The 24,576-nt window shown below is 41.7% G+C and overlaps 1 protein-coding gene across 1 annotated transcript in view; it reads left to right on the forward strand.

Moving 5' to 3' along the window:
• The window catches only part of insra (insulin receptor a), a 75,543-nt gene that overhangs the window by 48,827 nt on the left and 2,140 nt on the right, over positions 1 to 24,576 (forward strand). Inside the window, exons 3-20 of the mRNA XM_085388399.1 lie at positions 4,988 to 5,324; positions 8,477 to 8,616; positions 9,161 to 9,305; positions 9,651 to 9,865; positions 11,168 to 11,294; positions 11,714 to 11,967; positions 14,860 to 15,027; positions 16,624 to 16,822; positions 17,005 to 17,285; positions 17,794 to 17,933; positions 18,456 to 18,615; positions 19,404 to 19,503; positions 19,602 to 19,666; positions 20,129 to 20,358; positions 20,647 to 20,757; positions 23,411 to 23,570; positions 23,949 to 24,078; positions 24,351 to 24,485. Of these exons, the coding sequence (XP_085244525.1) occupies positions 4,988 to 5,324; positions 8,477 to 8,616; positions 9,161 to 9,305; positions 9,651 to 9,865; positions 11,168 to 11,294; positions 11,714 to 11,967; positions 14,860 to 15,027; positions 16,624 to 16,822; positions 17,005 to 17,285; positions 17,794 to 17,933; positions 18,456 to 18,615; positions 19,404 to 19,503; positions 19,602 to 19,666; positions 20,129 to 20,358; positions 20,647 to 20,757; positions 23,411 to 23,570; positions 23,949 to 24,078; positions 24,351 to 24,485 (3,097 nt within the window). The remainder of the gene's footprint in view (positions 1 to 4,987; positions 5,325 to 8,476; positions 8,617 to 9,160; positions 9,306 to 9,650; positions 9,866 to 11,167; positions 11,295 to 11,713; positions 11,968 to 14,859; positions 15,028 to 16,623; positions 16,823 to 17,004; positions 17,286 to 17,793; positions 17,934 to 18,455; positions 18,616 to 19,403; positions 19,504 to 19,601; positions 19,667 to 20,128; positions 20,359 to 20,646; positions 20,758 to 23,410; positions 23,571 to 23,948; positions 24,079 to 24,350; positions 24,486 to 24,576) is intronic.

Raw genomic sequence — 24,576 nt, forward strand, 5'->3', positions numbered from 1 at the left:
AATGAGTATCTCCTTCAGTGTGGTCGCTCGTTATTATTATTTAAGCCTGCATGGATTGCGATAGGGGATACTTGTGATAATGATCATTTAGGATCATTGAGCAGCTTCGCAGATATGGCAGAGTGTGGAGTAAGTCATTTGGACAGTGAACAAGTGACTTTTGATTTGTAAGTTTGCTCACTTACAAAGAAATGGACCGTCTCACTTTTATGGTAGTTTCATGTTAATGGAGAGAGACAGAATATCAAAAAACAAAAGTTATAAATTGATTTGCACATCGTTGAGTGATACAAGTGTTCATTCCACAAGCATTGAATTGTTACTTGGTGGAGGAACTCAAACCTTCAGCTCACTCCACAGATTAAGGTCTGGAGGCTGGCTAGACCACTCCATGACCTTAATGTGCTTCTTCTTTAGCCACTCCTTTGTCGCCTTGGCAATATATTTTAGGTCATTGTCATGCTGGAAGACCCATCCATGACCCAATAATCACACCAACAGTGTCATCTTCTTCTTTGTCAGCTTCTTGCTCATGTTTCTTGATGTCCTGTCCTTTGACAGCTCTTTGGTAGAGGTTGAAATGGAAGAAATTGAATCTTTTGTCAGCTGTGCTTTAAACATATAAAGAGTTGAGATAAGGAGTATCTGTAATTGATTGATTGTAATCTGTGCCACATGGAAGCCATAATCTGGATGGTTAACGGGATAAAATAGTTATTTCACTCAGTGCAAATCAATTTAGAACTTTCATGTAAAGTGTTTGGTTTCTGGATTTTTGGTTAATATTCTGTCACCATTAAAATGAAACTACCATAAAAATGAGAAAATGTTCATTACTTTGTGAGTAAACTTACAAATTCAACGGGGATACGACGGATTTGTCTGAGACTGTCATTCAGGAAAATACTTTAGCGAGCCTGAGCATGAGTATAAATGGTGACATTGCTGGTGACATTTATGTGTATATTGGGCTGGACAGTGTAATTTATTTCCTTTCTGATAACTTTCAAACTGTAATTATATGAGGCTATCCTGCAAAAAGTGGCAGTTTTTCGCATTTTCAAAATCTCTCATTTATATTGAGATAGTAGCTTTATATTCTAGTGGTTTACACCATCATCAAACAAATTAGAGAGCTGCGGTTTAATCCTGAGAGGGGCGAGAAATCCCTTTGGGATAGTGTCAGGAAGTGTATCCGTTTCCACAGAAGTGACTGCTTGTAAAAAAGGGAGCAGCTAAACATAACTTTTAATTTGTATTGCAATAAGTAGCAGTGTATGGCATCAACTAAAATTTAATTTGTGTTATTTATTATTGTATGTGAAAAAGGCCTACATGATGTTCTGAGTGGACAAAATGAATCTTTTAACAAAGTATTTCTTAGACCAGCAGTCCAAAACCTGAAATGAAAAGACTTTATTGGGAGTTAATGGCAAAACTGACTAAATATTATTATTTTTTTAACTTTCTGTAAAGTATTACTTCAGCTTTGTTTGTTGCTCAGTTTAAAATCTTAGCACATCCGTGTGGTTTTGCTGCATAGGAGGTTGTAATCGGTTCTTTAATTATAATGGTTCCGCATTTAAAAATTCTCACTGAAAGCATAACGAAGGAAAAACATCATCGCCATCTTTCACCACATTTATGGATTTCCTTGGACTTTAACATTTAACTAACTGCAGTTGCAGCTGAGGGAGGAGCTGTCAGTTGCTGAAAGCGATATTTCAGTCTGGGTGGAAAAGTTTCCAAAGCTGTTGAAATCTGTAAGAACTCGTAACAGGTTGTAGACATGATGAGGCATGATCATCGTCCTGAGGCGCCGAGCTGTTCAGTGCACAATCAAGATTGTCTTAGCATGAGTTTGTAGCAGAAGGAAACCATGTTTTTCTCAACTGGCACTTTTCTTTTGAATGTCAGAGATGCATATGCATGCTAAAATATACTCCAGGCGCTCTTAATGGGAGCAGCTTGTGGTTTATATCAGCGTAAAGGCAGCTGATTCATAGCAGTGAGGAGATGGAAAGAGTGGAGCCACGCTCCTTGCTTTCCCTCAGCTTGAGCCTGTTTCTGTGTGGCTCTCGTGTTGGTTTGCGTATGACTGTTTGAGTAGGACACAAAGGGTTAAACCGTCTGCTTGTCTTCCTTGGAAAGGGGAGAGGCTACTTGAATGGCTAGCTTCTACAGCCAGCCAACACATTGGCTAAGGCTGAGGGTGGATCTGTTGGGTCTGTGCTGCGACATGGAGCACACTGGAGGATCAGGAGTCAGTCAGTACACACAGTAAAGCTTTTGTGTATGTGTGTCTCTTTGTGTTTGTATGTGAGTGGGGAGAAAAAGCAGAAATTCAGCTTTTAAATGAACTTTGGTGATGGAGGCAAAAGGTCAAAGCAAGAAGCAGTTTATTTTATTTTTCTACTGTCTGTAAATCCTGACTGACTGACGTTGATAAGGGGCAATTATATCATTTGTTTTTCTAGCTCGGTGCCCCCCTTTAGCTTCCCTCTCACATTCTCATATTGCTGCTGCCCTCACCAAGCACACTCCTCGTGTGCCTCAGCAGCTTACCTCTGTTAATAAAAGAGGACAGGGGGGTACATGTTGTTTTGTTCATTTAATGGCAGACCTCGTGACACTAATGAAGACAAGCCGTTTCAACACATGCACACTGAATCCGAATGGTGCTCAGCGATCGCTGCCCAGCAGAGGAAACTGCTACAACAACTGCTGCACGTTACTCAGATTCATTGTTTCCTTTCGCACACATTCCCCTTGCATTTAATGTCAGTTCAGCCTCATAAAGACGCACATGCTCACATCTATACGGCCTCACCTGTAACGTACCCTCATTATCAGCCCTGCTGCTGAGCGGTTTTAATCTGACTATCGTGGATGAGGAGCTAATCTCAGCGGGCAGGTCAGTCTGCTGTATTTACCTCTGAGAGTCCTACATCTCCCCTTGGACTCATCGACAACACAGTGTGGCACATTCACACACCTGCCAATCCACACAGCCTCCTGTTACGTAATGACTGATTTACACGCATGCACACAAGCAAACATGTGTAAACAGCCGATCTGCAGACTTGAGTCTTTAGTTGAGCTTGTTTACGCCCAGGAGACATTTAGTCGCATATTTTTTGTAACCGTCAGGACGCTGCGATCTTTCAGTGTTTTCATTTCTCTTGCAGAGCTCTCTATTCTCCCAAAGAGAGGCCCGTGGATACATTTTCTGCAGCCGCTTTAGATCATTTGTTTATTCCGTGGCTGTTTCGGCCAAGAGCTTAGAAATACATGGATATTAAACACAGGCCATAATTAATAATATGTTTTTAGGTTATATCATATCATACATTCCAACACTTTGTGGTGTGTGGCAGTTTTATCAACATTAAGGCTTCAGCTAAATATTGTTTTCATTGAAACAGGACAAGGTTTCTCACAGCCTGAGGAGGATAAAGCTGCAGCAACACAAGCATAAAAATGCCTTTACAAAACATCCCAGACCCAAATGACGAGCTAAACTAGTAACTGACATTTAGATTAAAACATAATTACTTATTATTGACCTTCATAAATAAACTCTGAAATAATTCTCCCAGCATTAATTAAAAAGACACGTTGGTATGTTCTAATGAGCCAGACAGTTTGATTTATTATTTGCCACATCTTAAAGATGGATTGTTTGCATTTTATATTAGTTTCTTTTAAAACCGTTTTGGAGGTGCACAAAATTATGACACACACTGGTCTGTAACACTGAGATCAGAGATGTGGGAGAAGAAATCTTCATAAAGGGCTGCTGAGATTTTAAAACATTTGGACAGAAGTTTGGAGCTCTATCACTGATTTCCAGTCTTTGTCAGACGAGCTCCAGTACTTCTTAATCAACAGCAGGTTTCATTTGATTTTACTGCCTTGCAAGCCGTTCAGATAAATTTTAAACATGTGAAGTCAGCATTTAGGTCTGTTTGGTAAATCCTAAATTCATACTAACTATATGAGGTGGACATTTAAGTATTTTTAAGCATAATTGTATTGCAAATAAATAGCAGATATTGCTATTGAAATGTATTAATTAGTAAAAAAACAAAACAAATCTTTTTAACCCTTTAATCCATCATTTTCAGCTTCTTTGTTATTTTTCCAATAACTTACAGACTATTTAATCTTCTCAGCTGTTTGCTAATTAGTTTTCATTAGCCACCGCTGCCCTTTTCATTATAACAACTATTACAGTCGAATATTAAACGTTTTTTATATAGCACCTTTAAAAAAACAGTCCTTTTAACGTACAGGCATGAGAACAACAGTAAAAGATTAGATTTAATCAGAGAGCAAACATAAAAGTTCACAAAAAACATGAAAATGTTCCTTGACTGATTAACTTAATCTTTCCATGTACTGCTTGGAAAACAAGATAAATACCACCCAGGGTACAAGTATCCCTGGTTACTTGTGGTCTTGTGGAGATTATCATATCATGTCTCCCAAGCACTTCAGTTGCTTAGTCATTGTTTTCTTACTTAACTTCATGAGCTTGGATAGTGCAAAGCTTAAATGACAATAAAAGGGATTGCAAATAAACTCATTTTAACCAGCCCTCACGTGCAAAATACTTGCATACTTTAAATGCCAGTTTCTCCCCTTTGTCTCACTTTCACCAAGCCTTCTGGAGAAGTATTTTTCTTTGGTCGACTTGGTATTGGATCCCTGCTATTTGTATTTAGTATGCTCCTTGGCCAATGGCAGATGGTCCTCGGGGCTGCTGGCTTGCAGAATAGGGAGGGATTTCACTCCTTCTGACAGAGATCTGATCACATGAGGTTTCTCCAAGAGGTAAAAGTTCAGTGTCAGTGGGGACTAATCAGAACATGTAGGTGTTTGATTTTTGATAAGCTCCTTTTCCTGTCCTTTCTTTAACTCGTGTCATCTTCGTTTCACCTGCAGCACACTCTTTCTAACCTCATCCTCCTTCTCCAATCCTCAGTGTGTCCTGTTCAGTGCAAACATCGGGCCTGCACCAAAGATGACCAGTGCTGCCACAGCCAGTGCCTGGGCGGCTGCCTGGAGCCCAACTCAGCCAGTCACTGTGTGGCCTGCCGCGGCCTCCAGCACGAAGGTACCTGCGTGCAGCGCTGCCCAGAAAACCACTTCACCTACAAGGGCTGGCGCTGTGTCTCATTCGAATTCTGTCAGAATCTGCACAACACATGCAAGCGGGAGAAGGAGCGCAGCAAGAGCACGGACTGCCGCGAATACGTCATCCACAACGGCGCCTGCATCCCCGAGTGTCCCTCTGGCTACACGACCGTCAACTCCTCCTCGTAAGTGCACACGCCGTCAGGCTGAGAGGCTCTTAATGGCCCATAGAAGAGCCACTGGATCAATGAGGCTGCAAACATAAACACACAGACCCCAACGATATACATTTACCTACTCAATGGTTTTGTTACACGATGCATAATTTTCCCTACAAACACGTCTAAATTTGTCTAAATTGGGTTGCATGTTGCTAAAAATGCTGCGATACTTTCATTTACCAGTGCATTTATAATAACTGCAGGCTGACTATTGTTAGTGAGCAGACATCGCAGGAATTTTGTTATGATGGTTTTTTTTTGGCACAAAATGCGAGATTGCTTCAGGGCGCTTTTTTTTTTCTTTTTAGTTAGAGGCAATCAATCAGAAAGATCTTTCATCCTGCAGTAACATGAAAAAACAAAAACAGAAAATATTCAACAAATTCAATGTGGAATTAAAAATAGTCGGTCGTGTTGCTGCCACTGTGTGTGTTTGTAGCACACCATGACGGTGCAGGAATTGGTCTTTTTGCTGAGCTCAGACGTTGCTCTGTGTCTGTGTGTGTACACAGACACAGAGCAACGTGCACACACAGACACAGAGACCTCTTTTTCTTTCTGTGTGTATATTTGTGTGTTTGTCAGACACCGCAGACAGCTAGGTCAAAGTGGTACGGCACAGCAGGGAGCCGGGCACGTCTGCATTTCTGAATTTGACTCAGTATCCTACATTTCTGTGTTGCTCACTCGCTCGCTGTGTACCAGCCAGACGCTTGTGTCTGCACTGCAGCGTGCGATCTTTATGTAAATGCAGACACTTGTGAGTGAACTGTGTTTTCCCTTTTCTCTAGCTCTGCAGTTACCTCAAATAGGTGTTGTGCTTGTGCTGACCTGCCAGTGACCTTCGCTGTGTCCCTCTGACACCTCCGCTTACTGTGACTGGGCTGTCCACAAGGGTGGGTGTGCCTGTAAGCACAAACACTCCAGACAGCCGAAGTCTTTCTGCTTGGGCAAAGGCTGAAAATGCAGCTCGGTCTTTCAGGACACGTAGTCGTCTGTTACAGAACCACTGGCCAGTGGTGAAACATCAGGGGACAGGCTGTCAGCACCCCGGGTGCTTGGCCTTGACTCCCCTGGCTGGCTGCGGAGAGATAGAGGGCGTGTCTGGCAAGCAACACGCAGCAACAAAGTCCATGCAGTCTGTCAGTGATGACAGGAAAGGTGGCAGTGCCACTGCTGCCAGGTGTACGGCGTTACGTGTATTTCACCTTTATTAATCCACAGATGATTTGCCAAGCACATAATCTCTGTTTGAACCACATGCAGCTTCACATTCATGGAGTTGCATGCGGTACATTCACACCTGACAGGTCATCTGAAAGCAGATCCATCTCCAGTGGAGCAGATGAGGTGCTTTGTTTGAAAACACCAGTGTTACAGCCTCGGGCTTCAGACAGCTTTAAGCTTTCATTTTCAGGCAGTTTTCTATTCTTTGCTTTATATTATGTGAGTTAGTGTCATCTCACACACACATCATCCCATCTCTGGCTCTAAGCACAGAAGCCCGACCTACATGCTGTTCAAAGGTCATGCCAATCAAATGAAAGTGGGCTTAATTGGTGGTCTGCCTTAAATGCAGAGGAGCTAAGCAGCTTCTTCCAGACGAAAAAGGAACCAAGGCACTGCACTTTTGCTCATCACAAGATAAGCAGCGATTATTTTGATATGCAAATCATACAAAGACACCCTAAAATCTAGGGATTAAAAACTTGGAGCTGGAAATATGAATAATAGGTCCCCTTGAAGTCAGAAAAAGGGTGAGTGTGTAAGTATATGGATGATAATTTATATTATTATCACCAAAAACCTTTAGCAAAAATACTGAATATAATATTTAATATACCTTTAGTTTTGTGTATAAAGGTTTTAAAGAGACGGCGCATTTTCCAGCTGCAGCTGATTTGTGGCGATTCAGCTGTACTCCCATTTCATCCTTTTCACTTTGACTTCCTTTCTGTTCCCTTTTTTGGTTCCTCCTTCTCAATGGCGTCCTCCTGCTGTTGTTGGCTTTAAACTAAGCTGTGGAAATGAAAGTGCTTTGAAGGATAAGCAGTGTACTCAAAGGTGTGATGAGTGTCTGGGCTGAAAGTGCAGATGTGGCACTCGGGAGGGAAAAGGGTCAAGGGTAGTTCAAGGCGGGTTTTGAGCCAGATTAGATAATAAAAGAGAACAAACCTTCCTTTACTCACCGGCATGAGTAAACTTCTATTTTATTTGTTTTTTTAGTCATTCTGGCTTTTAAACTGTTGTCATGTGGCTGGTTTGTTTTGTTGAAAGCTGTTGTTAATTTCATATACAACTATATCAGTGCCAAAGCTCACAGTGTGTACTTCATTTTTGAAATATTAAGTATTTATAGTCTGTAAATGAGTGATTACCATTAAAAGCGTACCAGAAGAATCCATTATTTGCCATTTTTCTCTAATTGTCCTGCCTGCTTAATCAGCTGTTACTAAACAAAGGCCATTCTCACCTCATAAACCAGGACAATGACCTGGAGCAAACAGTCCGCCATCTTCTAATCCTCCACTTTAATCCCTTCAATTTGAAACATTTTCCACAGCAAATGTGTGCCGGCTGTAGGATGTCTGTTCAGTAAGCTGAGAGGGAGAGAAAAACGTGCACAGATGTACTCTGTTTGTGTTTACCTATCAAATATGTTTTGGCCTTTTTCCACTGAAGAAAGAAAGAGGGACAGAAAAACGGTAAAGTAACAGATTCTGTGCCTTGACTGTATTTGGATCAGTCATGCTTACGTGCATAGCCTCACAACAAAAGGCTGATTTTGAGCCAGGAGAAACCTTTGCCAATGCCACTCCTCCTCTACTGGATGTGTAAATAGACATGTTTACTAGCAGGGTTGTCATATCACCTTGAAATATGACGTCAGAGTTGATTTTGAGACGTTTGTCTGCTGTCCAAAAATCACTCATCGCAGGTTTAAGGTTTTAGTATTTCCGTGTGTGTGTGTGTGTGTGTGTGTGTGTGTGTGTGTGTGTGTGTGTGTGTGTGTGTGTGTGTGTGTGTGTGTGAGAGAGACAGAGAGAGACAGAGAGAGAGAGAGAGAGAGAGCAGAATATAATTCAAAACTCATCTTGTTCCTTCCTGTTCTTTAGGCTCAACTGCACTCCCTGCGCAGGGCTGTGCCCCAAGGTGTGTCTGGGTCTGAAAGTCGTGGACTCGGTCACTGCTGCCCAGGAGTTAAGAGGCTGCACCATCCTCAACGGGAGCCTGGTCATCAACCTGCGTGGAGGAAGTGAGTGTGTGCGGTTTGTTTGGCTGAATCAGATTACATCGTGCAGCAGATCAGCACAGCAGAACAACAAACACAGAGATGTTGACATTGCAGGAAACCAGGAAGATACTCCAGAATGTACAATCAAACAACCAGCAACGTTAATTAAAGAGAAAATAAAAGCTATGGGAACTCTGGAAAACATAGATGTGTGATGATTTTTGAACATTTTAAAAGCTAAAATAAATTTTAATAGGAACAAACAGCAAGCTCATAGTTTCATTTAGATTTGATGTACAGTGGTGCAGAAGTTCCTCTTCATTTGAAAGTTAATGGATGTGAATATTTAATGCAGTCATTAAAATATAAACGCTGTGCTGAAATCAATCCAGTTATATTATTTACAAAGTAAGCCTGCGATTTAATGGGAAAAAGATGAAAAGAAAATGGGAATCACAAATGAATGAAAACAGTTTGTTGTGTGTCTTTTATGAGTCATGCTGCAGAATCGGTAGTCAGTTTTTAAAGCTCATGTTTTTTTTTGTTTTTTGGGGGATTTCTGTAGACAACATAGCTGCTGAACTGGAGGCCAGTCTGGGCCAGCTGGAGGAGGTCACTGGCTACCTGACAGTGCGACGTTCCTACGCCCTCGTGTCCCTTTCGTTTTTCCGTAAACTCCGTGTTATTCGTGGAGAGGAGCAGGAAATCGGGTGAGACTCTTTCTTCTTAGCTGTTCTCATCCTTGCCATGTCCTGTAATTATGAGTTAAAAGCGGAAGGACTGACCTTTTCAAAATGTCTTTTTGTGGTAGCCGTTTCTGGTTAGACTTTCCCAAATCATACACGAGGCTTCGTTGAGACGAAGTGGAAGACGCCTGCAGCACAATGAGCTGCACTTACAGAAGAAATAGCAAAGGACAGACATGATATAAATTGAAGACTAGCCATGCTCAGATAACCTCCTGCTCATGTTACTCAAAGGAGCTTTTTGTACCCTCAGCCAAATGTCATGTATCATTAAAGTATGTTCATGCTGTCTTCACTCTTCTTTTCCAGGAATTATTCCTTCTATGCACTGGACAACCAGAACCTGCGGCAGCTCTGGGACTGGTCCAAACACAAGCTGACCATCCAGCAGGGGCGCATGTTTTTCCACTACAACTCCAAACTCTGCATGTCTGAGATCCGCAAGATGGAGGAGGTGACGGGAACCAAAGATCGTCAGGTCAAGAACGACATCGCCTCTAAGACCAACGGAGACCAGGCTTCATGTAAGACCCTCGGCCCTCGAGTCGGCTTTTGCAGGATGTTATTATAGCAACGAAAAACACCGAGTCGGGCTTGGTACATGCAAACATACTCATAGTTATTGTTATGATGGTCATTTCCTGTCCTGTGTTTGCAGAAGTCTTCCTGCAGACCTTTTACCGACATTGTGTAACTTGTGTAGGAACAACCAACAAAGCAAAGCACTCATAACCGCTATGCATGGTAACTTGGTGATCTAGGCGTTGCTCTGATTGTGTCCTTTCCATCCTAATTCATATGTGTACGAGCTGGTTAACAGGATGTTATAAAACCTGGCACCAGCATGGTGCCTCGACATTGCTGGACCAAAGGTTTGACTGAAGAAATTCATGATTTCTCATCAACCTGGGAATTTTATCTCAGTTTCGTCAAAAAAATAAATAAAAATCTCCATAGTCACTTTTCAAGTTTTACATTTCCCAAGTGGGGTCCATTCTGTACCCACAGATCTTCAGTCTGTGTAACTTGGACTTGTGTTTATATAGTTGGGATCTTGATGATCAGCTTCTGATTGGCCCTGAGTCTCTTTTTTACCCCTCAGCTGTAAAAGGCTGATGGAGTGTTGTGTCACCCTCACTTTGTGAATACAATATTTCTACAAATAGACAATGTGAGACTTTCAAATTGACATCATAGGTGGATCTAATAGGAGGGTGATGGGGGTAAGACTGGCGGCCATCAGGGTTTTTGATAACTCTGAGTTCAGGTAGATTTCCTGTCATCCGTGTTTTACTTCTGCTGCAAAGGCCACAGAAAACATTTGAATGCCAGAGCAGTGCGTCTTCATAAATTGAGCCACAGAGATGCACAAGGCCAAGGTCGTCTTTCTTTACTGACATGTTAAAAGCCTTCGTTTTTTCTTTATCAAAGACCTTGATAAATTTGGTAAACATGTAGGAGTGAAGCTGCAGACAGCGGCGCTGAGGAGACCTTTGTTGTTGTTGTTGTGTGCTGGAAGACTTTAATTGTATGTCTGCTGTGCTTTTGAATTGTTAACCCAGTTTTGTTAGTTCTTTGTAAGCAAGAGATGTGCTTTTACACATGTTCAGCAAAGCAAATGAAAAAGGATTTAGTTTGTAAGCTGAAGAAGAATTTAAGTTTAGAAAAGTACAATTGGCTGAACAAGTGGAGTTCATGAAGATCTTCTCACAAATGAACAAAAGCAGATATGATTCCTTAGTTTTCTCCAGTCAACAGAGATTTAAAAACCTGCATAATTACTCATTATCTTTAACCTTCACTATTTCTGTCTTATGTGCTCTCAGGTGAGAACCACGTGCTCAATTTTACCCAGATTCGAACCATGAGCGATAAGATAATGATCAAGTGGCAACCTTTCTGGCCGAAAGACTTCAGAGACCTGCTGGGCTTCATGGTGCTGTACAAAGAAGCGTGAGTTCATCTCGAGTCATCAGTCAGCCACTCTCACAATCAGACTCAGAATCTGACTCGGCTCTTTGCCAAACCAATATTGTTCTAAGCTGCTCAGATACTCTGCAGAGGACAGCAGAGATACAGTAACTTCTGAAAAGTATGTTTTAAAGCGACCAGATCAGTTTTAAAGAACGTTATTGTTTGTCTGTACTCACACATCTGATACATGCTCACCAGTGTTTACTGGCCCCTCAAAAGTTTCCTATAATTAAAAGTGATCCCTATAGACCGATAAAATCTTAAGATAACATCCTGGAATACCCTCCTTTCTAACCAGAAGCGCTGTGAGCGTCACTCTAACATCAGTAATCTTATATGAGCAGATTTTCCTCTGTAGGCTGTTGAAATAAATCGATAAATTATTTTTCTTACAACAGACCGTTTCAGAACGTAACGGAGTTTGATGGGCAGGACGCTTGCGGCTCCAACAGCTGGGTGATTGCCGACGTGGACCCTCCGCGCCGAGCCACAGACGGAGAAAAAGAACAGATCGAACCGGGTCATCTAATCTTCCCCCTAAAGCCGTGGACACAATACGCCATTATGGTGAAAACCCAGCTCTCGGCCTCTGACGAGAACCAGGTCCACGGAGCCAAGAGCGAGATCATCTACGTCCGCACCAATGCCACAAGTAAGTGTGATGAGTGGATCGCAGCTTCTTCCACCTGAGTATTGCCTTGATGTAGTTGAATTGTGAAGTATATTTTGATTGAAGACTGTGGAGTTGATTTAGGAGACTTTGTCCTCATGCAGGAACTTTACTACCTGCGACTGTTTTCCACTAGTTTGTTTTTTTAATACCAAAAATGTTTTGTGACTCTACCTTAACATTATAACAGAAGCAACTTGTCAGGGTATTATTACCAACCACAGCACTACTCAGACATCAATGATGTTGCATTGTCAAGCCTGTTCTGGACCTGAATCTAAGGACTGTCCTACCAAACCAGGCATAAAAATTGCTCTGTGTAATCTAAACATGGAAACCACTGCAAACCTAGAGCTAAAGATGTATCAGCTTCTTCAAAAGCAGGTCATCGGCTGTGAAATTCTCACAGTGGAAAAGGTCAATATCTTGTCCTGTACTAGAATTCAGCTATTTTTAGGCTCATCCCGCGGTGTTACTATCATTGACTGGTGGAGTCAGTGTTGTGTGTGTTGCTGTTGCCAAAATGTCCTTGGCACAAGAACAAGGAGGAGCAAGACAGACGGCATGATTTGCTTACAGTGCCACAGACCTGCAGGGCCTTACCGCGTGCAAGGTGTCCGTATCAGTCACTCAAGCAGCCATCACCGTGCTCTTCCCCACTGCTTAATTGTACCTTGCCACCCACAGATCTCGCTGTGTGCACCATGGTGATGGCCTGTCTAGCTAGCTTCCTTTTAGACAATATACGTTTCCTTCCAGATGAACCGCATGAAACATGACATCTCTCGCTCACATGAAATAGGCTTCCAGCAGAGGCGCATCACTCACACAGACAGCCATGTCAAGCAGGGTTTTGGTTTTTTTTTGTTTTGTTTTTTTTACCCGTCTGGCAGGCGCTCCGGGTTCCTGGCCTGTGTCAAATCTAACCAACAGGGCAAAGCTGTCATTACAAATAAGCTGTTGCTGGTGAATCTTTGTCAGACAATGTGGTCTGACCAGTGTGTGGCAAGAAACAAGGACAACATAATCACAGTGTGACAACAGAGCTCAGGTCTCTGCAGCTCCCAAGGGTTCTGTCTGGCGCCCCACTTTTCTCACGTACACTCTCCTGATCAAACACTGGAAGCTCGGCAGCGTCATAACGATACTCCATCTCAGGCCAGAACACTTTTGAGATCTGAAGTGTCTCTTGTTCTTCCTCCTACTCGAAAAATCTACGTCACACTCAGAAAGAAGGCCATGTGTCAGCGATCAAATACAGGGCGATGCCAGTCACTGATCAACCCACAAGCTAGCAACCTATTTTTTCTGATCTGCAGGGCTTTTTGTTATCAGCTGACCACAACTGATACAGATTCCAGATCATGAAACCAGATGTTAAAGAAAAACAAACTTGCAAAGCTGTCAGATTTTCCCCCCCCACATATTTACTAAACCTCACCAACAACACACACTTGTATAAATTACACACACACCCCCAGCAGTTAACTCAGTGTCAACATCAGTGCATGTGACACCACAAAATAATCACCGGGGTAATTACAGTAAACTAGAAGCAAAGCAATAGCTAGTTGTTTCAGTAAAACTGTCATCAAATTGCAGCTGAATGAAAAAGTTAAAGCTACTGCCGAAAGCACCCATGAAAAGTTCGATCTTCATTCCCCGTAACCTGAAACGCTGGGCTCTGTGAGAGTTGCACGTTACAAGCATCAAACTGTAATAACAAATAACAAAACTGACGGGGAATACCCTGAGCAGGCAGCTGCTGGTCACAGAGCCAAACTGTGCCAGTAAGCGTGTTTCAGTATGAAATGCAAATTGGATAGAAAGAGGACTCCTCGTCCTGCAATAACAACAAATGCAGATGATCAAACCGCAGCCCGATCTGTGGAACAGTGCAAGTTTTCATCTCAAAGAGAGTAGAGAGTCTCAATATAGACTCATAGAGAGAGTCATAAAATAGACTCGTAGAGAGTCTATTTTATGTAAATTCAGATTCCTGGTGCTTTTAATATGTGTACATTGAAGCGAGATGTTCCTAGTTCATTAAATGTGAGTGAGGGGGAAAAATGAATAATCAGTAGAAAATTACAGTGAAAATAGTCAAAACTGAGTTTAGACATTAAACAGATGGTCCTTTGCAGCAGATAACCACAATCTTCAATAACTTCGAAACTGTTTTAATCTGCTGAAACGGCAGCTGCTGTTTGGGATGCAACAGGCCTGTGTTGAGCAGAGTGTACAGGGTGCAGAAAAGCCAAATGTAATGTCCCCATAAGTATGCAGGTTCTCAGGAGCTTAAACTTAGCTGAGTTATGGTCCTGCAGATAGCAGTGCTAGGTGGTGACACGGCCTGGATCCAGCTCTTTAATTTATGCACCAATATATGGAAGAACATGGTGTATGTTGTCTGTCTTATTTATTCATTCTATTATGCATCTATGTGATGGTAAAATAGTGGAAAGACTAATTTCCTCCTGGCAAATTTCAGAGAATTCACAAATACAGGAAGAAAGTAAATATAGAAAAGTAATTTTTTTTGGCAGCAATTCTGGTAACAGGTCATAGTATTCACGTCCCGCAAACAGCCATCCATGTGTTGATAAAACACTCTGGGCAAAAAACAAAGATTTCCCAAATTTGGGAGTCTGACTATCTAGGGAGATCATGAATGACTAATTGAACACATCACTAACAATGAGTAACAATCTCAGTATTGTTCTTTTAATGTAAAGTCATAATTTAAGTATTTATTAAGTCTTCTGTGTATTTCTGAACTGCACTCTTGGGATAAATAAGGCGATTTATTACTCGGTGTGCTTAATATACGTGTTGCTTCATTTTAATCGGCTACTTCTGTGATTTTCCCCCCAGAACCGTCGGTACCGCTGGACCCCATTTCTTCCTCCAACTCCTCCTCCCAGATCATCCTCAAGTGGAAACCTCCCAATGACCCCAACGGCAACATCACTCACTACCTGGTCTTTTGCCAGCGTCAGCCCGAGGCCAGCGAGCTTTACAAGTTTGACTACTGCCAGAAGGGTTAGCCACATTGTTTGTGGTCATTTTGTGTTTGTGCGTCTGCTTCTGTGTCCGACACGCTGAATGCTTTTCATTAGCTCGGGAGCTCGTCTCAGTTTAAGGCTCTTGACTACTACAGGCTGCTGCAGTCTGCTCGTATGACACAGTAAATATTTTGTGATGTAATTCTTCTTGATGGCTTTTGTTACCTTGAAGAAAGGAAAGTGCTGTGATAGTTTTATTTAACCTAAAGTGTATTTATTATGGCAGGGCAATTAACTGAATTTTATCTATAGTTGTTGTTTTGCTTTTCAGTTAATTTGAAAACAGATATCTATCTTGTCACCATCTTAACTGGCAGGTTCCTCTTTGTTTTATTGTGCCGGTCTCTACAGATAACTCCTGTGCAAGTAGCCCGACCAGTGAGAACACAATGGCTTCACTTTCAGCACCTGAAAACAAATAACTAATAGATTTGCTGAATCTATTTTCAGAATAATGCTTTTGTTTTGTCTCATTAGCCAAAGGACCAGTGACCTTGGGTCATGGTGAAACGTATATCCACATTTCACTAGAATCACTAATTCCCCTACAGTTTTGGTAAGAATTTGATCAGACTTGCACATAATAATAGGTCTCCACGATAGGTTCAAAGTTCAGGTTAAATATGTCCAATAACCTCTGAATTTGAATGCACTCTGCCCCAGATGAGCTACTACGTCATTGCTGTTCTGGTATTGAAAATCCAGCTTTTGTCTTTACAGCCGTGTGAGGGAGTCTTAACAAGTTTCCGTAGGTGAACCTGCACAAACATCATTAATGGTTGTTGTACTACCCTTTCATTTGTGTCTGACACTTGGGGTCTCTCCCTCAGTCCAGTGCAGGCTCTATGCACCAGAGCTGTTTGTTAGCTGATGACTTGGGACTCATTCCCTCTCCACGAGTTCATTATCTCAGGAAGCCACTGTTTCCTCCATCGGCACCTTTGGACCTCCTGTGGTGAAGGCAAAGGATGGAGGAGACCAGTGGATGAAAGACAAACTGAATAATCAAAAAGAAAACACACTGTTTAAAATATATTTTAAATGATGTTCCCAAAGGAAATGAGTCACCCAAACCAAAACACTGGCCTGTTTTTTCTAAAAGTCACTAAACAAGGAAATGAAATTGAGTAAAGTTGTGTCTTTTGTTAGGGCTGCAGTGCATAACTGAAACTAAATGAAACGTGGTACTAAAACAGCCATATTCTTCATCCACTTTAACTCCAATTCAGGAAGACTTCATATCTTAGTTGATTTATTTTGGTCGTAGCCCAGCCTGCATGTGTGCCTTTCCATCACTGCCCGTCTGTGTCAACGCAATCGCTCCTTTTTTAAACTCCCATAACGCTCGCTCATACAGAGATGGGAGTCTGCAGGGAGGTCGTGTCACTCGTAATTTATCTCCAGCAGAGAGAATGAGGACCTGGGGATGACAGTGACAGACATGCCACCGGGGCATGGGGGGTGCGAGGGGTTGTGCATAAGACTGTGTTGTGTATCCGTGTTTATCGCACCTGTCATCCCAAACTGCCTGGCTGAAATGCATTTTTATTCTCTCCTGACTACGTGTCACTAGGGATGAAGGTGCCATCACGACTGCCCACTCAGGTGGACAGTGACGAGGAGCAGAAGTGGAACCAGACAGAGGAGCAGGGCCAGGGGACACGATGTTGCGCCTGCCCCAAAACCGAAAAGGAGCTCAAGAAGGAAAAAGAGGACTCAGAGTACCGCAAAACCTTTGAGAATTACCTACACAATGAAGTCTTTGAGATCAAGTAAGACTCCTGACAACAAACCTGCACAGGAACAATAACAGTCACTAAAAATGTCCTATGTTTGTTTGTTTGTTTGTTTTATTGGCCTGACTTTTTAAATCATTTTTAAAGGGTTGGATGCACATAACAAGTAATGTGGTTTCTGTGTTTGAATAACTTTAAATTTGACCTCTGTCATCTAGACGCTCGAGAGACCGGCGTGATCTGAATGGCATCGCCAACCGAACGTTTTCCTTCCTAACCACCGCACCAAGCCCTCGCGCGGGTACGAGCATCCCCGAGGATGAGGAAGCCTTTGAAAGCACCAAGACCGTGGTCACCGTCCATGCCAAGGAGTCCACCATTATCTCCGGCCTGCGCCACTTCACCAGCTACCAGATCGAGGTCCATGCCTGTAACCACCCAACCGACCCGGCGCGCTGCAGCATGGCGGCGTATGTCAGCGCACGCACAATGCCTGAAGGTAAAGAGGCATTGCTAACGTTACCAAGGAACTTGGTTATGTAGGTCTGTGTAATAAACCCGGATCTCTTTTAGCTAACCTTCTTCTGACTCGCTCCTTGTTGCAAATAGAAAGTTTGAAAAGAAATGACCATATTTGGGATTTCCCCTCTCTGGGACATCATACAGAGCCAAAAGTAGTAAAAACCTGTGTATAACAGAGTGTTTAGCACAGAATGAACCCCTGAGCTTTTCTCTGTGAAGGTTCTCAGTCATCCAGGTCATCGTAGTCAAAGGAGCTTGCAAAGAAAAGCGCCTGGACTTCTTTAAGTTGCTTGAAGACGGATGAGAGGTGAAACGTCTTCAAGCAACTTAAAGAAGTCCAGGCGCTTTTCTTTGCATGCTCCATTGACCCCTGAGCTTTTGGCTCACAGGAAACAGTTTTTAATATGAGCAGCTCATCTTTTATTTACTCCAAACACGCCCAACTCTTCACACAAATATGACTCATGTCGTTTTGTTCGCCACAGACAAAGCCGATGACATCTTGGGTCTCATCAAATGCGAGGTGACAGAGAAAACAGTACACATCACCTGGATGGAACCGCAAGCCCCGAATGGGATGATCATCCTGTATGAGATCAACTACAAGAAGCTGGGTGACTCTGAGGTGAACATGTCCACAGGCTTCCACATCTGCATGCACATTTGTCATGGCTTTACTGCCTTAGTATATGTAATAGTTTGAATCTTGGATGGCAGAGTTCATTGCAAGTTCATGCCAATGCAAATGGTTCTTACACCAAGCAATTTTTATATTCCTCTTTCTCATTAAACATAATGACTTTGGCTTTCAATGGAAAACAATATAGAAGAAACAAATTGTTCAGCTTAAAGCTCACCACGCAGCACAGACGGCTAAAAGCAACGCTTATTATTTGGTCTGTTGGTCTCACTAATGTCATTTGGGAGATAACCTTAATGGAGGAGTAATTTTAACGATGCACCATGTTTTAGTTGCTATAGAGATCAGTTAGTCAGAACATCTTGTTGATGCTGGTGATTTTATTTGTAGTGCAAAACAAACCAAAAGAGTAACAAACTTGTTTTTAACGCACAGATATGAAACAAAATGAGTCTAAATTAAGTTTTAAACTTTCCAAACCTGAACGGCCGCGTTGTTCCTCCGCAGGAGCTGCACTACTGCGTGTCGAGGAACATGTACAAAGCGAGTCGTGGCTGCAGACTGAAAGTGATGCATCCTGGGAATTACACGGTGAGAATCCGGGCCACCTCACTGGCTGGGAACGGATCATGGACCGAGCCCACGTACTTCTACGTCGAGGATCCAAGTAAGTAGACAGAATGAGTTCAGACATGGTTTGTCTACGGACACCTTCTGTTTTCTGAAGGCATGTGTAGACGGGTTTGTCCATTTATTACAGTCTGATCTATATCACGTTCTTTGTAAAACATGATGAAAATGTATGTTTTCTTCTTGGCTATCAGTACATTTTGATTTATGCACTAATAAGAAAAAAAGTAATCTCTCTTCTATAAACCTTGGCACTCTAATGTGCCAGCAAAATTAAAACAAAGATTTTGAACTTAGCTTTATGGAGTGTTTGGATATTAATTTACAAATATAAGTAAATATAAGTTTCAGCATGGTGACTTTGCTCTAGTCTTGCCTGATCTGACCAAATCCTGCTAAATCAGTTGTCTATTTTAGACACACAAAAATAATCTAATTGGCCTGCTGTGCACACAAAATTATAAAAGCTTTCAAAACCGTGTTTAATAAAGCACCTCCTGTGGTCCTACCTAAGAAACCAAGGTGCTTATATTAAATTTTATACAGTTTGATGTTCTTATTTTGACCTGCTGCTGAAAAAACCCCTCTGAGTACAGCTCAGAAATGAGTGTAAATACAAATAAATGCAGAATTTTAACTTGAAAACACGCAGACAGACACCTGGCATGACTCAGTCTTCTTAAACCAAATCAAAAGCTTGTACTTGAAGCAGATTAGGATCACAGAGCAGCATATTGATCCCAGCTTAGCAGGTTTATTGTGTGCAGCTTGTTTTTGTTTTTCACCTGAAATTTGACTCACTGTCCGGGCGGACTTGTTGAACAGGCGATCCTCTGCATGTCGTCAAGATCGTCATCGGGCCCGTCATCTGCTTTGTCCTGGTGCTGTTTGTGGCTTTGGTAGGCTTCGTCATGTTCAAGAAAAGGTAAATATCTTTCACATCCGGCTCATTAGTCATTCTCTTATTATTCGACGTGTTACCAGTGTTCTTATTAAGCTTGTTTTATTTTTTTCTCCTTTTAGTCAAACCCAAGGACCCAGCGGGCCCATCTATGCCTCTTCAAATCCCGAGTATCTCAGCACTGATGGTAAACAGGGTTTGGGTCTCCTGTCAACAACAGAATAGTTAATGATTTTAGCTAATTTAAGGGATTTTGACAACTTAGTAGCAATTACACATCAGCGTTATCAGCGATTGGATCCCCTGGTTTGTGATTGGCTGGTGAAATTGTTCCTGGTGGATCAACTATTAAACTAACTGTTGCACCACGACATCTCTGCAGGATCTCATTAAATTAGTTTTGTTAGCATGAATTTAATTGCTGCTGCATTTTCTACTCTCACTTGCAAAGATTTAATCCAATAAGATCTACTATTGCATTAGTTGATAAACATTATTTTTGGGGTTTCAGCAGTACAACTAATGAAATTTGGATTTAATTTCATAATGTTATTCACATAGTTTATTTTATTTTATTATTAGTAATGATGGGCATGCCTGTTTTCCTATGCATTTAAATGTTTTTTTCTTTCCCTTTTTCTTTTTGCAGTGTATGAGGAAGATGAGTGGGAGGTGCCCAGGGAGAAGATCACCATTTTGCGGGAACTGGGTCAAGGCTCCTTTGGCATGGTCTATGAGGGCATTGCCAAGGACATTGTCAAAGGCGAGGGTGAAACACGAGTAGCGGTGAAGACGGTGAACGAGTCGGCCAGCCTGCGGGAGAGAATCGAGTTCCTGAACGAGGCCTCCGTCATGAAAGCCTTCAGCTGCCACCACGTGGTAAAGAGAAGCAACATGTTTTTCTCATGTTGTTCATGAGCAGAGGACATTGATGGTTTTGGTTACTGGCGATGTGTAAAAGTTTAAGGTGGGGTTGGAAGCAGTGGGCCGTAGCTGTGTGTGTGTGTTAGCTGTTATTTTTGAGTATTTAGAACAGAAAGTACTAAATGTACTAAAATCAGAGCTGTGTGAAAGGCAAGCACCTGCTTCACCTGCTGACTTCTAATTCCCGTTTTTGAAAAAACTAAACTACATTAAGATGAAAATCCCCATGTTTCTATCTGCCAGGTGCGTCTGCTGGGTGTGGTGTCTAAGGGGCAGCCCACCCTGGTGGTTATGGAGCTGATGACCCACGGAGACCTGAAGAGCTTCCTGCGCTCTCTGCGACCCGACGCTGAGGTAAAACATTAGTTTGAATTATGTTTATTCTTCTTTTAGTTCAGACTGTACTTCTGGTTTCTTTTCTTCTTTTCACTTCTGCATTTTGTGAGTATAATAGGCAAACTAGGCTTAGGTTGCATTTTCTTGACTTTATGCAAAACAATCTTTTATAACTGGATGCGGAAATTATTTTTACACTGAGCAGCATAAAAGCTTTTAAAGCGTCATGTTTTAATTGGGCTAATTCTGCTCAGTCGAGGAGCTATTGCTGCTCTTACTGACACATTAGGCTCTACTTTGGTTCTTAGTGAGGTCTTATCTAGAGAGGTGCTTTAAAGATACATTCAGTTTACTGCAAAAGTGCAGATAAACAACACTTTAAATCCATCAGTGTTTAAAGTAAGCAGCTGTTAACAAAGTTGGAGTCATAGGGTATTTTTCCTGGTGAAACATCTGCTATTTTGTTTCCAGTCAGATTGTTTTGGACTAAATCACATCTACAGAATAATAGTGTGTTACATCAGAGACTGTGTGCACAAATATGGATCAGTTTATGTGGCATTAACACTGAAGCCTTCAATATCAAAATCTGCATTTTCTTTTAATACATGTTGAGGGGGCTTCTGTGTACAAAGCGATGCGGCGCCTTTTTAAGTAAACATGCAGATGGCGTTTTTGTTAGAGCAGAAGCAGGGCTGAGCTGCAGGATGCTGACAGAAGGTTTTAGCAGTAAAGCCAACTGAAAACATGGCAGCTGCCTTGAAACGGGTGGCTGGTGTGTTGGGAGCAAGGTTATAATAATTCACTAATCTAAAAACTAAAATGACTTAATATTGATTTTCTTGTTTTACTACGGTGACCTGACCAGACCTCAGAAAGAGAACAAGTCCAGAAATTTACTTTTTATTTTTCTAATTTTCATAAGATTAAAACACATCTCATTGATCCATCTTTGTTTATTTTCTTTCAGTTTTTAACTTGAAGATGTTAAACTGTGTCCGTTCTCTGAACTATTGTACTTTAGTTTTTGCATTTTTTTTAACTTGTGAAAAGAACATCATTGATCAATCACAGAGTTAACAATACAGTATGGTAACAAAAAATGTATGTGTGTTCAGTGTGCGCACTTTTGCCTTTTTAGCTGAGACGTGTGCTGGATGAGGATTTGGGACATAAAAGTGTGTTTGGGGTTTTTTTTTAATCAGAAACTGTTCAGTTGGCTACATTTTTCAGGCATAGTTTTGAGAAACAGTGTAGTTAACACAACAAACAGTGGAAATCTGAAATCTGCTGTATGGCTAGATAATGAGTCAAGTGTTTGTACAATATTTTGCTTGGTTGATCTTCAGTCTGATATCATGAAAAACTACTACTTAAACTGAAATTGAACATCTTTAAGATTAAAAATGTAATTTGCAATGAGTAAAACTCACTCTGGAAATTAAACTGGAACTAAATTGATTAAACTAAATTGAATTCAAAACTAAGAAAACTGCAAAAGTGTTTCTGAACTGACATGCTATGTTTGTTGACATCTGCACAAACCTCATTATTTTTCTGATAAGTTCTGAGTGTTCAAACTGAAAGTCGAGCCTGTGTCGGGGTGTTATGTTGTGTAACCGTGTACGATGTGTTATCTTGTCAATAATTTACCTAAAGTGTAATAATATAATGACTGTGCCTAGGGCTGCTCGATTATGGCAAAAATGATAATCATGATTATTTTCACTGAAATTGAGATCTCGATTATTTTACGATATTTATTTAACAATAACAATGTATTGAATAATGACTTTAAAGATTGTTAAAAAATAATATAAAATAGTGTGCAAATACTGATAACAGTGCAAATGTCTGCAATATAAAAAATAAATGAAAAATGTAAACATCTATGTTTAGTGAACTTTGCAGTGTTGCTCTGTGGTGCAGCTACGACACTGTAGCAAAGTTTACACACTATGTCTACTTGATCCATGTCTGACTCCGCAAACCCATAATGTTTCCACACCACTGCAGTTTTTTGTTTTTTTACCTCTCTTTTCAACCAACGGCAGTCACTCTCCTCTCCAAATAACTTCTGCTTAGCTTTCCGAGCTTCCCTCGGGTCCTCTTAATCAGCGATCCCCAACCCCCGAGCCTCGGACCGGTACCGGTCCGTGAGTCGTTTGGTACCAGGCCGCGAGAGTTGAGGCTCCGGTGTGAAATGTATAGTTTTCAGGGTTTTTAAATCGGTATTCAGAGTTATTTTGTTATCGTTTTTATCGTTTACTCTGTTTTCCTTGGTCTTTTCACGTGTGTTATGAATAAATTTTCTTTTTTTCAGTACCGGTACTAGTTTTACTTTGTTGTATTTATCCGCGACACCTTAAAGGCGGGTCCATGAAAATATTGTCAGGCATAAACCGGACCGTGGCGCAAAAAAGGTTGGAGACCGCTGCTCTTAATTGTTGTGACACGTGTTCGAAATGCAGAGAGGTGCGCTCGATTTGCCACATGGAGCAGCGTGAGAGTAAAGCACAAGGGAGGGGCTAATAATCTACTCAGTCACTTTAATGATCGTTGAAAGCCCAGATCGTAATCGTGATTAAAATTCAATTAATTGAGCAGCCCTAACTGTGCCAAACCTTTTGTTGGTAGATCAGAATTTCAAAGTCTGTCTCATGTTCCTCAGAATAACCCTGGCCGTCCACCACCCACTCTGAAGGAGATGATCCAGATGGCTGCTGAGATTGCGGATGGCATGGCTTACCTCAACGCCAAGAAGTTTGTTCACAGAGACTTGGCAGCCAGAAACTGCATGGTAGCTCACGATCTTACAGTCAAAATAGGAGGTAAGAATTCATAAAGTAAATGGGCACAAAAAACTGCTTAGATTTTGGTGCCTCATAGTGGAAGCATGAAAAGCCAACAATGCACTGTCACACTGATGGGTGTTTATATTCAGTCATCAGACATTACTAAGACAGTATTCAAATCCACAGCTTTAGGTGCCATGTATTGACTGAACAGGTGTGAGCAGAAGCAATGGTAATGGCACCCTTATAATTAAGATAAATTAGATATATCCTGAATACAAAAGGGAACTTCACAAGGTTACACAAGCTGATATCACAGCAGATAGTGAATGTAAAATAACAACCACCAGATCTTTCTGATAATTGGTGCAGGTTTGGCTGTAATTTGGAGTCTGATTTATGTTTTCCTTCCAGACTTTGGTATGACCAGAGACATCTATGAGACCGACTACTACAGGAAAGGAGGGAAGGGTCTGCTGCCCGTCAGGTGGATGGCACCTGAGTCTTTGAAGGACGGCGTCTTCACTGCACATTCAGACTGCTGGTTAGTGACACGTGTGAATTTTAGACTCCATCTCCTCCTTCATCCTTTACTTCTCACTTTTGAAACCATCCATGTGGAAGTTTTAAATATATGACAGATATTTAGGCGACATGGGAGCAGACAGCATTGTTTATCAGTATCACCTGCACCTGTCTGCACTCTGTCTATCTGTTAACAGCATCAATCATGTTTGCAGGCAGATTTATTCTAGGGTCTAATTGCTGCGTTTTCATTCTCCTCATGTCGTTCCCTCTTCTTCGCTTGTTTACCAGGTCATTTGGGGTGGTGCTGTGGGAGGTAAGCACGCTGGCTGAGCAGCCGTACCAGGGCATGTCCAACGAACAGGTCCTCAAGTTTGTCATGGAAGGAGGCTTCCTGGACCGGCCGGACAACTGCGCTGACAGACTGTGAGTATGATCACGGGGATTTGGTGGCTACGCACTGAGAAAAACAACTTCTCCTGCTTAAACTACAAACTGTGTCAAAACACTTTTAAGC

The sequence above is a fragment of the Rhamphochromis longiceps genome, linkage group LG18 (assembly GCF_057381845.1).
Source record: "Rhamphochromis longiceps isolate RC_006_pf linkage group LG18, R_longiceps_female_GT1.1, whole genome shotgun sequence".
NCBI classification, from domain to species: Eukaryota; Metazoa; Chordata; class Actinopteri; order Cichliformes; family Cichlidae; genus Rhamphochromis; species Rhamphochromis longiceps.